Source organism: Halichoerus grypus, chromosome 5 (assembly GCF_964656455.1).
Source record: "Halichoerus grypus chromosome 5, mHalGry1.hap1.1, whole genome shotgun sequence".
Lineage (NCBI taxonomy): Eukaryota > Metazoa > Chordata > Mammalia > Carnivora > Phocidae > Halichoerus > Halichoerus grypus.
Window position 1 is genome coordinate 136,212,688 of NC_135716.1, and position 15,911 is coordinate 136,228,598.

General features: G+C 42.2%; 1 protein-coding gene across 2 annotated transcripts in view; it reads right to left on the bottom strand.

Moving 5' to 3' along the window:
• The window catches only part of ROR1 (receptor tyrosine kinase like orphan receptor 1), a 387,985-nt gene that overhangs the window by 7,992 nt on the left and 364,082 nt on the right, over positions 1–15,911 (bottom strand). For both annotated transcript variants that reach the window (XM_078073012.1, XM_036070447.2), the window contains exon 8: positions 11,409–11,620. In XM_078073012.1, coding sequence (XP_077929138.1) covers positions 11,409–11,620 — 212 coding nt within the window. The remainder of the gene's footprint in view (positions 1–11,408; positions 11,621–15,911) is intronic.

The following is a 15,911-nucleotide window of genomic DNA, read 5'->3' on the forward strand; positions in this document are numbered from 1 at the left end:
CTTTCCTAATGATTTAAATGAATCCAATTTATGTGAGGGTCCCTTGAATGGCATAATAGGTATTTACTTACTTTTCCACCTAAACAGGATCCCCAGGCTTTGGTGAGAGAGAAGCGTATGTGACTAATAAAATTTTTTTGAGGGAAAATCAGAATTTACACTCAAGGAATATTAGACTGATTTAATGAGGAGTTAGGAATACTTTTTCCTGCCCCCGCTGAAACTAATGCATAAGCAGTGCAGGGCATTCAAACTATGTGATCTTTGGAGTCATACCAATCTGAATTTGCATCTTGGACCTGTTGCTTTCTATCAATATTAGTTAATACTTATATAACATTTACTATATGCTAGATACTGTTAAGCACTTAACAAATATTAACTCATTTAAGACAACAATCCTGTGTGGTAGGTCCTATATCTTAGCTGGTTGACCTTGGGTGAGCTTCTTCACTTTTCTGAACCTCTATTTCCATATCCATGAAATAATATAATATGCAGCTTCTATAGTTACACTAGGGACTAAATGCAACAATGTATGAAAGTAATTTCCACCTAGTAAGTGATCTTTACATCAATATTACTATCCTTATTATGGAAGTAATCTGGGAAGCGGAGTAAATGCAAGTGATTTAGATCCATTTACAGCCTTAAGTAGTTCTAGACAGTTTTCTATAATTCTCTTTATGTTTAAAAAAAATGCATTGAATTTCCTCCTATTAATCTTTCCCTGTTCTCCTGCAGTTGTTGGTTTAAAACAAAAATCTTAAAATCTTAAAAATCTTCAATCTCAAAACAGAGAATCTGTTTTGGAGCCCGAAGGTGGGTCCGATTGGAGTGGCCTGCTCCTCTAGGATTCTGGAAAATGAAGACGGGTGGAGGGAGCAAGAACCCATGTGGAAGAGTAGATGGTGGCAGATGGGACAAAAAAGCAAGCTGGCCAAACTTCTGGGGACTGGAAGAGAAGAGGGGTGGACAGGACCTTGGCACGGGCCTGACACATGGCCCCTGGGGCTTCATGGCTAAGAAGACCGGCTGCATTCCCCTCCACTGAGGTAAGCAAATTAGTTCTCTTCTATTTGCCCTTGGAAAAAAGAACTCTTACTCTTACCATTTTACAGATGGAGAACGAGGCTTGAAAAGTGTCAAGCATTTTTTAGAAGAGCCAAAAAGAGCTTCACTTGCACTGCAAGGCCTTCTGCTTCGGGCCACACCATTCTGTCTGAAACCAGAGAAGCTTGCTGGCTGGCAAGCCCGGTTTGACACAGAAGGTCTCTGGAGGCTCAGCCGGGGGCCTGACACCTTACAGGGCTGTGAGGCCAGCCTTCAGTGTGTGGTCGTTCCTCGGAGTTACAACTGTTCTTTATCCCCCGTTCAGACACAGGAAAGGAGGTTTTGACCCCAAGTGTGTCTTGTCAGACCCCACCTGTCCCCAGTGGGCCCTACAGCACAGAGTCCCAGCTCTTCTCTAGCCCAGAAAAGGAAGGAGCAGTTCCCCACAGCTAGTCATACCCAGACTGGGGGATTTTGCTTTGGAAAGAAGCACGGAAGGCAACGAAAACGGCAGACTTCACAAAACCTTTCCCTGGAACACCTGTGTGGCAGCCGGCATAGAAGTACCCGGAAAAACTGCTCGGAGCTTGGTTTCAGGGGAACAATTTACACAGTGATTTGCATTTTTAAAATGCTCAAGTTACTCGGTACAAATGTGTCTTAACTACAGACTCATTTTCAAATTTTACATAAATCCTGAACTAGTTAAAAAATCATAAAACCCCTTAAAGCAGCCGTCAGTAGACTGTCCAGTGACGGCAGGAAATGAGCCGTATTGTTGAGGAACAGATGGTTTACATTATAGAAACCCTTTAGGCTAAACTTGTTTAGGTCTGGCATATTGTAAATTATATTTTAGTAATGAAAGTGAAATGACCTTGGCTTGACCTCAAGTGGGGTTTGTCTGTTTGAACCAATGTAGTGGAAAACTATGAAAGAAAATGAAGTCATAAAGTTTTGGCAGTTCAATTTTGGCTCATTTCAAGTTAAGGGGTTATAAATCTGTTTAGTTTTTGTTTGACAAGTATTTGTCATACAGGGATGTACAAAATGTAAAGAAGTGTAAAATACACATGAGGCGCGGTGCCAAAGTAAACGAAGTACAAAGGAAAACTGGAATGAATAGGGTCCTGGGCTCCTATCTCTTTATCACTCCCTCCATTAGTTGAATGACAAGATGGGCTCGGTTTATGATATGCTCTAAGGCAATTAAGTACCTTAAAACTGAAACAGGCTTTCAGTTTAAATGTTAACATTTTTACTTCTCAAAGTAAACACACATCTGCCTCAGTGAGGTTTTAAAAATTATATAATTTGGGGGGGGAGAAAAACCAAAGTTGATGTAGAAGTTGATACATGATTCTAAACTCCAAATCTGCCTCTTCCCTTAGACATTTTTGAAGAGCAACTGTATTAGAGTTTACATGAGCTCTTCACAGAAGGAAAATGAAGGGAGAACATTCTAGATGATGGTCATTTAGCTGTGAGTCAGATGTGACTATCGTCGTCCTGTGTCTAAACTGCTGATGGAGGCCAGGCTGATGTTGGTGGCTACCTTCACCTGAGTGACATTACTAAATGGGGACATGGGATCCTTTTAGATCTATTACCTTTAGATATGAAAGCAATGGACCATGAGTAGAGTTTTTAAAAAATTGTCATGAGGTAGGTGGCAGATGGATAAGGAGGACAGACTCAATGACTTCATCTCCTTCCACCTTTGGGAAGTTACACCTTAGGTGATAATACATTTGAAATGATTCCTCTGGGTGACACAGCTTACGACTAACCTGCCATTTCCTGCTCGCTTGACAGAAGTGATTGCCGTAGGCGATGAGGTGAGGATGGCCTGATGGCCTGCATTTGTGTGCAGCATGGATCCATGCATTTGTGACTTTTTGCTTCTAACCTGAGCAAGGTATGAATGCTCTACTTTTGAGCCCCACTTGAAGCTGGACACAAAGAAAAAGCTGAGTGACATGAGGTGGAGGAAACAGAGCTCAGCATGGTTCTCCAGGATAGGAAGGTGACTCCAACAGCGGAGGTTGAAAAAGAACTGAAGTTATATTCATACGATTGACCCAAACCCCTGTAGTCCCTCTACTGGTTCCTTCCCATGCCCTAATGCTCCAAGATGGCTGCCCTTTTACAAATCTCATTTGCTATATACTTGCCAATTCTAGCTGGACCCACGTGTCTTCAGGAGAAGATCAGGTTCCACACGGTGGCATCTGTCCTCAGCCTCGTTAGAATTAGAGCAGGATTTGGGGTAATAGGACATTACCTGTCCTTTTTCTTTTTGGAAGCACAGTTCTCCCTGAGATCTGTATTCCTTGGGGACTTGCTTGCTCTCTGATTCTCAGTACTAACCAGCATAGTCTAATTCAGAGCAGGCCTTGGAGCCCCTCAGAAGGCTTGTTAAAACACAGATTGCTGGGTGCCTGGGTGTCTCAGTCGTTAAGTGTCTGCCTTCGGCTCAGGTCATGATCCCAGGGTCCCGGGATCGAGCCTCGCCATCAGGCTCCCTGCTCAGTGGGAGCCTGCTTCTCCCTCTCCCACTCCCCGCCTGTGTTCCTTCTCTCGCATTCTCTCTGTCAAATAAATAAAAAAATAAAATCTTAAAAAAAAAAAAAAACCACCACAGATTGCTGGGACCCAATCCCAGAGTTTCTGATTCTGTAGGTCTGAGATCCTGCAGTTCTGACAAGTCCAGGTGATGAGGATGTTCCTGACCTGGAGGCTTCACTGTGAGAACCACTGGGATAAATGAATATGGCTTTCTGGATCAGACCATTACTGGTGGTCTGGATCTCTTCTCCTTGCATGATAAATGACTACAATGCGTCTGAAGGGCCTGGTTGAGCAATTTTGACTTATAGGAGCCAGAGAAAATAACACTTGGCTTCAGAAGATGCTTTGGAAATGCCAGCTAAAGTAAATATAAGAACGACCGGCTGATATTTACTGTGTTTAGAGTCTGCTGCTGTCTTAGTGAGACTCAAGGTTTTGAAATTAAATCACTCTATATGTTGGGTTATGTCATCAGTTTATTCTATTTTCATGGGTAACCAACAGTGTGGGATCTTTTTAAATAGCTGATTGTATCAGCCAGTCAACGGATACTGTATATACTATATACCAAGGAGCATACATATGGCAATAGTATGTGAGGACCCATGCAAGAAGCATGAAGACTGAGGACACAGCGGCTCCTACCCTAGATGTCTGTACTTCGAGTTTAATAATAGCTACCATATATTGAATCCTTGCCCTGTGCCAGACCCTGAGACCATAACAATGCCTACAATTTGTTTTTGGAATGCTGATATGTTAAGTTGTTAAGTACTTTATACATATTAATCCTTTCATCCTTACAGTAACCCCAGGAAGTCGGTCACTATGACTACTAGCCCCATTTTACAGATGGCAACTCCGAGAAACAGACTGGTTAAGTGATTCCACAGCTGGCAGGTCATGATGTCAGACTGCAGAGCCTGTCTTCCTAGTGACTACTGCACAAGCCCTCTGTTTGCTCTCTCAGTGCTTACTGCATCTACTCATTGAAGCTTCATCCCAATCCCATGCGAGTCACACTATGATGTCCTATGGATCTTTCAGGAAATTAAGACATTCAGAGGTTAGGCAGCTTGCCTGAAGAAGCCCACCGATCAAGGGGTGATGCCAAGATGCAAATCCAATATGTCTGCCTCCAAAGCTGGAGCATTTTTCTGGGAATAATTGGCAGTTTCCATTTTGATCCTCGAAGGGCTCCATAATTTTAAAAGCGTAAAGCCGTCTGGTATAAAAGTGGAATGTCAAGGTGTAATTGCTCTCTGGTCTCTGATCTAGACCTTACTCTGGTTGATTCTCTGTTGTCCCCATTGGTTGACTGGGACAAATGAACAGAACCTTCCCACAGCAGCCTTTGCCTGCGTGGGGCACAAGAGCCCTGGAGAGTATATAAAAATAGAGCTCTCTCAGTATCTGGACTTAGCTGTTGACAGGAATCTGCTTGACTCCAAAGCCTATTTTCCATTCTTGTGCATTTTACTGGTTCTGAGGTAAACAGTGTTCAAATTGCAAAACAATTGGCTCTACTCCTCAACAGAAATGATTATGTTTTAAAAACTTAAAGGCCACAGCCGTTTCATTTTGGGAGGTTATGGACATTTTCAAAGACTACAGCCGAACTAAATGCCTTCCAGCTTATGCCATCAAATTCTGGAGGGAGTTTCAACCAACAGTCTGCCACATTTGCCAGGAGTTTAGCTGCACTTCTCTGGAAGTGATTTATCTTCGGAAGCAATTCTTTTCTCTGTCACGTAACTTTCTGATGGTTAGTTTGAATGTTTGGTGGTGACCAGGGTTCATTCTGTGGTGGTTACTTGATAATGTCAAGGGGAGACGTTCGCTCCTGCCTGGAAACAGGCAGAACAGAGGCCAGTACTTCCAGTGTCAGCTTGAGCCACCAAGTGCTCAGAACTTGAGCTCGGGCATTTGGTCAGCCTCAAAATTAGGCAGTAGAGTGCAGCACGGAAGCAATGGGGACGCACCTGGGCAGAGCTGGGTTCAAGTTTTCTCACTCCCAAATCAGGCTCAAATTAGCTCCTTCTTCATAAGGTCGTAAGAGAGATCCCATTGAGATAATGCGTGTGATGTACTTTAGCTTATTTCTAGTACCACTTATAATATATCCACTTCTAATACTCACTCTCCCTGGAAGTCAGGTTTCTACAGACACAGATTGGAGCTGAGGCTCTGTACTGGACAGCCTCCTAGCTCCAACTATCAGACCCTCTCCACCCTGATGGATTTTACCCAGGGTGTCAACAGGGTGTGGGCAGGGGCATTTATGGGAACCAGATAGGAATGGAATACCAGAGCTGTCCAAAGAGCTCCCTCCAGTATCCTTGCTGTGCTTCCCTTGCTTCTGTCCTCACCCCAGGTAATGGGAGCTGCTGGATCCTAGAGCTTCCTCACAACCCACATTATCCTGTGCACAGCATTTGGTAGTTGATTAAAATATCTGTGGTTGTTAATATCATCACTGTAACAAAAATAATAGTAACTTCTAGCTAGCGAGTACTTGTGAAGTACCAGACACACTATCTCAAAGTGCCAAAAAGATTGGATGTGGGGGTGATCTGGCTGCGACATCTGTTACCCCCTTGATTGCCAGGGTTGATCTGGCTGATCTGGCTGCCTGGGGGGTGTCCCCTTCTTCCTTCCCTCAGTGTTCCATGCACATCCCCCCCGAAGCTGCACGCTTTGTCGAAGAGGATGACCTTCCCCGATAGAGGAGGACTGTTCTTCGGTCAAGGGTATATGAATGGCTGTGCTCCCCCTGCTCCAAATAAGAAAAAAAAAATCTCTAAGTACTATTCCTGTCCTTGTTTTACAGGGGAGAAAACAAAGGGTCAGAGAATTTGCTTAAACCTCATGGCCGGGAATCAATGGCGCTGAGATTTGTTAATCATCTCTCTCTCCTTACAGTCCTTGCCCTTTGAAGTATATCAAACTACCTCCCAGAAATCGACTAAGAAAAAAATGTGGCTGGTAAGGTAAGCTAGGCCCAAAGAGTATGGATCCTTAGGCGCAGGGAGGAAGAATTTTATAACTTGACATTGGTTCTTCCAGATTGGGGAATGTATATCAAGTGGGAGCAAAAGCAATGCCAGAGGATGAAATCAGCTTGAGAGAGAGAGAGAGAGAGAAGAGGGGGAGGAGGGGGAGACAGAGAGAGAAGAGGGGGAGGAGGGAGAGAGGAAAAGAGGAACCGAAGGAACTAGTGAAGGAAACAGAGGAGATAGGAGGAAAGCCAAGAGAAAAAGTATTTCAAGATGGTGGTTCAGAATATCCAAGGCTCCAGGGAAATTAAAGAGGATAAAGTCTTGGAAAAGGCCATTGGATTGAATTACATCACTGGTGATTCCCTAGAGGGCCCTGTCAATAGAATGATGAGCTCAGAAGTCTGGGGAGACAAAGGCTTTAAGGACTGAGTGGAAAAGCTATTGAGGACATTTTAACACCAAGTGTGGTGACACTGGGTAAGGCCAGGGGTTGAAAAGGGGCAGCCAGACCACAGCAGGGCTTTTTAGATGGAAGCATGTTGCATCTAAAGGGGACAGGCCCAGAGAAGATAATCAAGTGTCAGCACCTTCAGCAGCTACTTTGGCTGGAAAGGAAAAGGGGAGAGGAACTGCCTGGAAGCAAAGAAAGAGAAGTTGGCAAGAGATGAGGGTAAATTGAGAAATAAAATAGAGTCACCAGCTTCAGAACGCGAGGCAAATCCTGCTTTCCCCCAGATGTTCCTTATACCAGCCCAGAGCTGCAGGAGTCTGACCCACGGGCCTATTCAGGCTTTGGCTGTGCCCCCCCCCAGCCCCCAACTGTTCTTTGTTCCCCATTCTCAAGCTCCTCCACCTCTTTACTTCTCTGGCGCCCACATCCCACACAGGTGAGTCACAGAGGGAAGGACAGAAGCCCCCACCGCTCTGCTGTGCTTGAGTGGGAGGCTCTGACGCCTTCTCCCTCCCAAGGAGAGTGCTCCACAGCCTGTTCTCTGTACAGACACTGCCCTGTTTTTCAGACACAGGACAACTGGGGGGGCGGAGGGCAAAGGAAAAGAATCCAGGAGAAGGGAAGTTAGGGTTTCCCAGGCTTCTTGGAGAAGGTTCACTTTCCACAGTACTCTTAAATAACACCCCCCCGGATCATAACATTTGTAATGCAATATAGAAGAATCCTACTTAATTCATGCATTGCTAGAATACTCATCGGGGGATTTTAAAGGCGAAAGAGAGGAGGTTATCTTATCCAACTGAATGGCTTGAAATCTCCTGCTGAACAAAATAAAAGGAAAACAAATGAACAGTACCTTGTATGAACAGGGTCTATCTACTTCATTCTCTGAACAACTGAGAAAAGTAAGACTCAGAGAGGCCAAGTGGCTTCTCAGGGCCACGGGGCAAGGGGGCGGGCAGGGGGCTGCGGTTAGAGCCAGAGGAGCATCTCCATTTCCGGACGGTTCGTGGCTCAGCGCTGAGGTGCCTCTCTGGCCCACTGACTTCTTTTCCCCACGGATCAGCAGGAAACTCAAACCTCATCGAGGTCTAACTTCCAACTGCCTCACTCACCTCTCTGGACACCCAGGCCAGGTCTGTCCACCAGTCTGTCCATGACTGCTATTGTCCCCTCTGAAGGGTATGGGTTTCTAATCTCCCTGAGGAGCCTCTTCTTAATCCCAACACTTGCAGGGGATTTTAGAAGCTCAGCAAGTAGAGAGAAAGAGAAACAATTTAAAACCTGAAGGGCATATTCATTTGGATCAATAAAAATCCTGGAGCCTCTGACTTTTGAATTGACCAAGGCAAAATAAGAGTAAGCCTCGGGCATACCAGCTTCCATGCTTTCTTCTTTAACACCTCGGCCTCCAAATATCCTTTTGATTTTATGCTGGTAGGGCGTTTGTTTTCAGGATTTTTTTTTTTTTTCTCTTTCTTTCTTGTGTGTGTTCTTTCCTTCTAACTTTTATAGGTACATGTAATATTTATGTGTCAGTGACCTTTCAAAGCACTTTTAGAGAGTGATTGTTTACAGTTAAGAATTTTCTTTAAGGTCTACGAAGTCCTTTGTGCTTTTTCCAGGAAAGGCACTCAGTAAGAACCAAAACAAACAACAGAATAACTCAAATTTGATTGGAGCCAAATCTCTTAAGAGAGTAAGAGAAAAAGAGCGAGCATTTGTTTTTGTTGTTTCTTTTCCCCTCCTCAACTCCGTCAAAGATACTCGAGTCATTCTGACCTACGGTGTGGTTCAGAATTATTTGAGAGCTATTTAAGGCTGAATTTTAAGCCTTGGGTTGGAGAAATCTTGGCACTGGGAGATTTTGCAAGGGACACTTCAGAAATCATGAAAACCATGTTTACTTCACCAAGTCTTTGGGAAAATTTGTCCCAGGATATTTTACATTTGTCCCTACGACCATGGAGGAGGGAGGACTATTACTGCTCTGGCCCAATTTCACATGTCTTTGGCAGGACTGAAGCTATAGCATTTAGACGTGTGACTGTTAGACAAGCCTCTTAAGGATTTATCACAAGGCAGGGTGATGCCTGTGGTTAGTGTTCAGCCCAAACTAACCAAATGGAATCATACTCAGTTGTTTGCCTGACCCCCTCCCACTCTCCCTTCCCAGCATGATTTGTCCTGTGAAAAAGTTATTATGGCGTCAGGCGAGTGCAAGGACTTTATTTAGTCATGAAAAATCCTATGTTCACATTTCATCTCTTCCAATCTCTAGCTCTTTGATTTTGGACAAATTACTTAATCTGTAGAAGTCTCAGTTACCCTGGTTGTGTGGTAGCAATAATCACATCTATATTATAGAATAGCTGCAAGGACTAAATGAGATGATGAGTATAAAATCTCCTGGGATAGTACCTGGCAATCTGCATCCCTCAACACACATTAGCTTTCTCCGTTTATGCCACAAAGCTCTCTGAGATCTTTATTGGAAAGACTGCATACACCCAAAACATCATGCCTCTTGGACATCATGCTTTGCAAAACAAACCTCTGCTAATAATGGAATTGAGTTGCTGACTGAGGCTGACCTACACAATTGACAGTTTTCCCAAATGGAAAGAACTCTTCCCATGGTTCCTGCCGCAGCCCGGAGGAGCCCGCCTCTCCGGGATGGTGGCAGGGGCAAGGTGACTGCTGTAAGCCAGATGATCTGGGTCTCTCTCCTGTCCAGAGTTCTGGCATTTCTAAGGTTTCTCAACATTTAATAACAGAAATAATGGAGAAAGATGCTCATGGAAAAAGACCATTGCACTAGAACTCTGAAGCTTGGGAAATGTAAAAGTTCAACAGGGTGTTACCTCATTAACCCCTCTTTTTTCTTCTACTCCCTTGTAAGGATTAGATGGGATGTTCTCTAACATGCTGTAATGGACGTAAGCTGGCTAGCTGGCAGCTAGGATGTGAGAAACAACTGAACCCCCACTGCTACCTGTCCCCTAACCTACTTAGTGAACGCTGTTGTCTTCAGGGTCTGTGGGTTTTTTTTTTTAATGGTAAAAATTCAGACTTAAGAGAACTGTGGTTTTGCTTGGGACAGAATACTTAAAAAATGAATTTTTAACACTTAAGAAATCCAAAAACCTTACCAACAAATATGACTACAACAGAAAAATGTCTTAAGACTTTTTAAATTAAAAAAAAAAAAAAATCTAACTGCAACACAGACTAAAATCAAATGAGGGGCTAAGAGTCAGCCCCAACAGGGAACTCTACTAATTAGTTAAAAGGATTAGTTAATTTGAGTGTGAAGACATTTTTCTCTAAAATTTTATTAAAGAGATGCATCTTCTCTTTATGAAGGTCAAATGAATAATATGGTCACTAACCCACAGAGAAGATAAATATTTGCAGAATGAGTGAATGAATGTCCTATGGAGTTGGAATAAGAAGAAAAGACAGGCTTTTTGGATGTCTTCTGAATTATTTAAATGAAATCTCTTTGCCGAGAGCCTGGGATTGAGGTTCTGGCTTTCTGGAGAGAAAGGCTCTGTTGTATTTCAGCTTCAAGATGTGGTGTGTGTGTTCCGTTTAAGGTAAGGGCTGGTGACCCTGGGTTTCTTGCCAAGACCTGGAGCAACCCACATGTTGAAAGATGAGGAGGAAGAACTAAAAGGAAGTGGGCTGAATTAGCACAGAGATGAGAAGGCTAAGGTGGGCGATCATACAACAGAATTCGAAGATTATAGGAAGGACAACACTTCTCTTTAAATATGCTTAAACCAAAGAGAAATGGATTTAGGTTAGGTATTAAACCTAACTGAGCTCCTAGGTTAGGACTTAGGTTTTGTTCTTGTGGCAAAAAAGCACATCACATAAAACTTACTGTTCTTAAGTGTACAATCTATGCACGCTGTTGTGCAATATAAAGGATTTTTTGACAGTTAAAAGTTAGTAAACCATGTTTTCTTTTTTTCTCTGTTCATCTCTTTCAGTTTGATTGGAAGGGTATGGTCTTTCCTTCTTTGAAATTTTGCAAAATAGCTCACACTCGGAATCCTTAGGAGAGATGATGTCCTAAGGATTCTTTCTAGCCCAGACTCGATGGTAAGGCAGTGATGGGGCTGGCCTGACACGGACGTGGACACACTGATGAAAGAATGTTCCAGGTGCCCTGGATAAAGTTACAGGTGTACAGTTTGCTGAAATTGACCTCTAGAGCTTGTAAACTCTGAGTCTAGATCATTTGATTTCTAAGCTGGGGAAGGTGCTAAGTTTTGCTTTAACCCGAAGCCTGCGGAATCTATGCAGCTCCGTACTGCTAACTTTACCTTGGGTTTATATGCATTCAGCATTGACATCTCTACATTTTGACCTCTGACGTGTTTCGGTTGCCTCTGGACAGGTGGTGACGAGGTCTTCTGGTTATTGCGGCAGACACAAATGAAGAAGAAGAGCAGGGCAATGGCCAGAGGAATGGCAACACTTGGCACAAGTATGTACAAGATTTCCATTTTATTCTTCTCCTTGGAATCCTTCGAATCTGGGCACAGAAATAAAAAAGAGCAAAAGTCACACTAGTTCAAATAACATGTATAATATTACATCGCATAGTTGAAAATGACCTTCTATTCTTCTGTACACACAAATTCACTGGAGAAAAAAGGAACCATTGCTTATTACAATTTGTTTCTATCAAACCTTCAACATAATTTATTGAAGTTTAAAAGTTTAAAGTTCAAGTGTTTAAAAATTGCAGAGGGACATTGTGAAGCCTTTGCATGTGTGTGGGTCCCCCTCTGATGTTGCCTCTCTTTAGCAGCAGACCGGCATTTCTCTGACACCTTCAAAGTTAAACGTCATGTGAATGGACTGTATATACCCAAGAGCATTCATGTGGACCACAGGGCTCTTCTTCCATTGGCTGCCAGCCCAGATCAACGACTACAATGTGTTCTTCCAGAAATCATGCCCTTGTCTTGGCTGGTTTGGACTTACAGGGCCAGTCCTGCATCTTCCAGAATCAATGTCACTCAGGAATCCTGGTCCCGGGGTCCATAAAGCCACTGGCCTGAGAATATGGGGGACCTGACTCAGTTCCTGATGTGACCTTGAACAAACGATTCACCTCTTGGGGCCTCACTTCTTCTCGTCTGCACAAATGAAGTATCTATTTTGGATGGTGTCTACCGTTCCCTCCAGCATAGCATCACTGAATAACGTGACACCTTTTGAAACCCCAGAATTCTTCTTAAATGATTTCATATGAGCCCAGTAATTATGAATGCTAACACTCTGAAGTGTATTTTTGAAATCTTATATATCTACTCTACCATTGCTTGGAAGAGAATATAATATATATAGAAGGACACGAGGCATACTTTTTAAAAATCGATTTGAGTCTGACCTTTAAATACTTTGGGCATACGATAATAAATTATTTGACTGACAAAACAAACAAGGAATTATGGGCAATAATTAGAGGGGTTACATAATACAGGCCCTGATCACCAATAAACTCATCAACTATCTTGCTTGAAGAAAATCCAAAGTGTGAAAATCCAGATTGACCCCAAATTTAGAGATGATTATTTACTTAACCTAGAATTAACCATGCATCCATTCACTCATCCTCTCACTTGTTCAGTAAGTCAATAAACAAAAGCTACTACTGCCAAACATTATTCTACGTACTGGGAATATAAAGTTAAATATGGTATGTCCTTTGTCTTTCAGGAGCTCATGGTTGGGGAAGGAGAACAGAGAAAAGATAATTACAATATGTTGTTGGAAATGCAACAGGGGAAGAAGGACTAGAGTAGTCAAGAGACCCAGAAAGTCCCTCTAAATTGTGAGCTTCCTTAGTACATATAAATTAGAATATACTATACAGAATTTGTTCTTGCACACACCTGCTTTGGGAACCTGTTGTTCAGTGAGATAAAGCAGTAACTAAATCACACTGCCTTCTCCCTACATAAACAGACGGCACCAAGACCCGGGTGTTGGGGCTGTGCTGTGGGTTAATCTTCAGAGAGGCGTGGGGAGGAGTAAAATCTACTTATTGCGTATACTAAAAATAACGATTTTAATATTTACTGAGTGTTTTCTAGAACAAAATGATGTTAGCTATTATTATTAATATGGGCCAGGTACTGTTGGAAGTGCTTTTCATTAACTCATTCATTTTATCCTCACAACCAACCCCACGTGAGGCAGGTGCCATCCTTATGCCCATTTTTACAGGTGATGAAGCTGAGGGGACAGAGTGGTTAAGTAACCTGCTCCAGGATATGCAGCTAGTAATTCTAAAGCTGGGACTTCTCCCCTGTTGGTCTGGCTTCGTATCTCCTGCCCTAGACCCTCTACTGCACTGCCAGGAATTTGAGAATGGCGCTGTTTGGCACCCCTTCTCTTGTGGTAGGACTTCTTGTGTTTCTCAAATGTAGGAAGGATGAGGGAGGTCTGAACGGTGGGGAAGGACACGGAAGCTTTGCCGGATGTGCTACTTTCGCACTCCCCATTTTATACAGTGGCAGGTAACACATAACCCAGGCGTCTCTGGAGGCCATTCTAGTGGTTCTCATCCTAGGAACTGTTCTCAGGTCCTTTTGTAACAATTGTGTCCGCATGTCTATGGGTGGATGGACAGAGAGAAAGAAATCAAATGAAAAGTGTTTACCACAGCACCTAGCAGATAGATTGATCTTCTATATCAGGAATATAGTAGATCCAGATGAGATCATCTGTCTATCTAAGATCTATCTGTCTGTCCGTCTATCTATGTAGACACTTTAGAGATGATATAGCAGAATAAAGGAACGGTGTGTCTTAGAGTCAGAAACCTCTGAAGACTGCCTTTGTCATCATCTGTGCAACCTTCAGTAAGTACTTAGCCTCTCTGAGCAAACCCATCTGCAAAATGAGAAGTGTAATACCTATTTCATAGGGTTGTTTTAAACAGTAAATGAAGGAACATAGGAGGTATCTACTCTAGTACCTATTACAACTCAGTCACTTGATGTTTAGCCCTTACCCTTAGAGTAGAAAAGGATTCAGAGATAAAACTTTTGGGCAGGGAATTCTAAATAACCTCAAGCAGGAAACAACCTCTCTGACCCCCATGTCCTCATTTACTTAAGAGGAATAATTGCTCTACCAATCTTATTTGGTTCGTGTGAGAGATAATGTTCCTGACAAAACTTAAGAAAATTGAAAGCTGCCACACAGTTGTTGGATGCTATGATTATTAACATTATAAAAACACTTTCAAATCTCTCAGTACCCTAGTGTGTGCCGGGTCGGGGGTAGGGGGGAATCCCTCTTGTTATTCTTGGATTTTCAGTGAAATCATTATGAGGGTAACGATTACAAAGAAATGAGGTTAATTTAGTACTCACGTAACTCTAGTCATTTTTCTGGCCCAGATTTTTAGCAACAAGAGAAAGTAGGGCTCTCACCTGTCTGGCAAACAAAGGAGTCTATTCTGTACTCATTCCATATCAGATTATTCACGGAATGCCTGTGATTGTAAATGGGAGGTCTGGGACAAATCCCCCTGTGGGTCTGCACGAGAACAAACTTCAAGAAGCTGAATCCTTTAAACACAGGCAAACTTGGCTCTTTCTGATTACACGGAGGATATGCAAATGAGCCCAGAGTGTCTTCTTGCCAAGGGAAATAATCAAGCAGAACAATACGCGGCCATGTTGGAAGTGACTGAAAACGAATTTCGGCCTATTGTCAACCTGTGATACACCACACTTACTTCCCCACACACCTCTCTCCGCATTAGGCCAGAAGGGAGTCAGCCTGGCTCAAAAAACTTCACATTAAAAACATTCCACAGAACAACTAACCTTACTCATGGAAAATTAGAAAACTAACATTTGCTCAACCTCTTTTTAACAGCCTTGCATTTTTATTCAACACTTTAACCAGGTACTTGGTGTCATCTCAATTTTACATGTAGACGAATTAAGACTAAGAAAGAACAAATAATTTGACAAAGCCAGAAAGTGGTGGAGTCTGGGTTGGAATGCAAGCCTGTCTGCCTTCAGGGCTTCTATGCTTTCAAAATTATATAACTAATAAAAATTAAAATACTGTATGGAATTGTTCTTCATCATTCTCCTTAAGATTCCAAGGCTCCCTTTAATGAGGGCTAATATCTGTTGGGGATTACACTATTAAACAGAATCACATTAGAACAATGGACACTATTCTTTCTATTCACTTTAAAGGGTAATGGACACCCTCAGTGCATTACAAAGAAACCTGGTGGAAAATTAGAATGGTGAAGATTTTTAATACTTCGAAATAACTGTTTAAAATTTAAATGCACATATTAGTTACATCAAGTTAAATACTTGGGATTTTTGAAACCAACTATTTAGTCTGGATCACATGATTAATTTCCTTTTAAAAATCAACAATTTGGTATCACAGGTCACATCTGACATTCCTATTTTATTTTTGCAAAGATATTCAATAGTTTGATTAGTAATTAAATATAATGGAGAAAATACTCCTTTCTTATCCTAGGGCTTAAAACAAGGTAAACGTGATTTCTTATTCAAGAGGTACTTTCATAAAGTGAAACATCATCTGGGATATTACTTTGAGTTAAAACAAAAAAATCCCTAGATCTTCAATATGGCAAAGGTGGGGAAGAAATCTTATAGAACCTTAGAATCCCCAAAATAAATAAATAAATAAATGTTAAATTATAATCATGTCTGAAAAGAAATGAAAACCATAGAAAACAAATAGGAATTGCTATCATCTATTATTTGAAAATTACAAAGTAACTGGGTCTGTAGCAGATAGGAGCC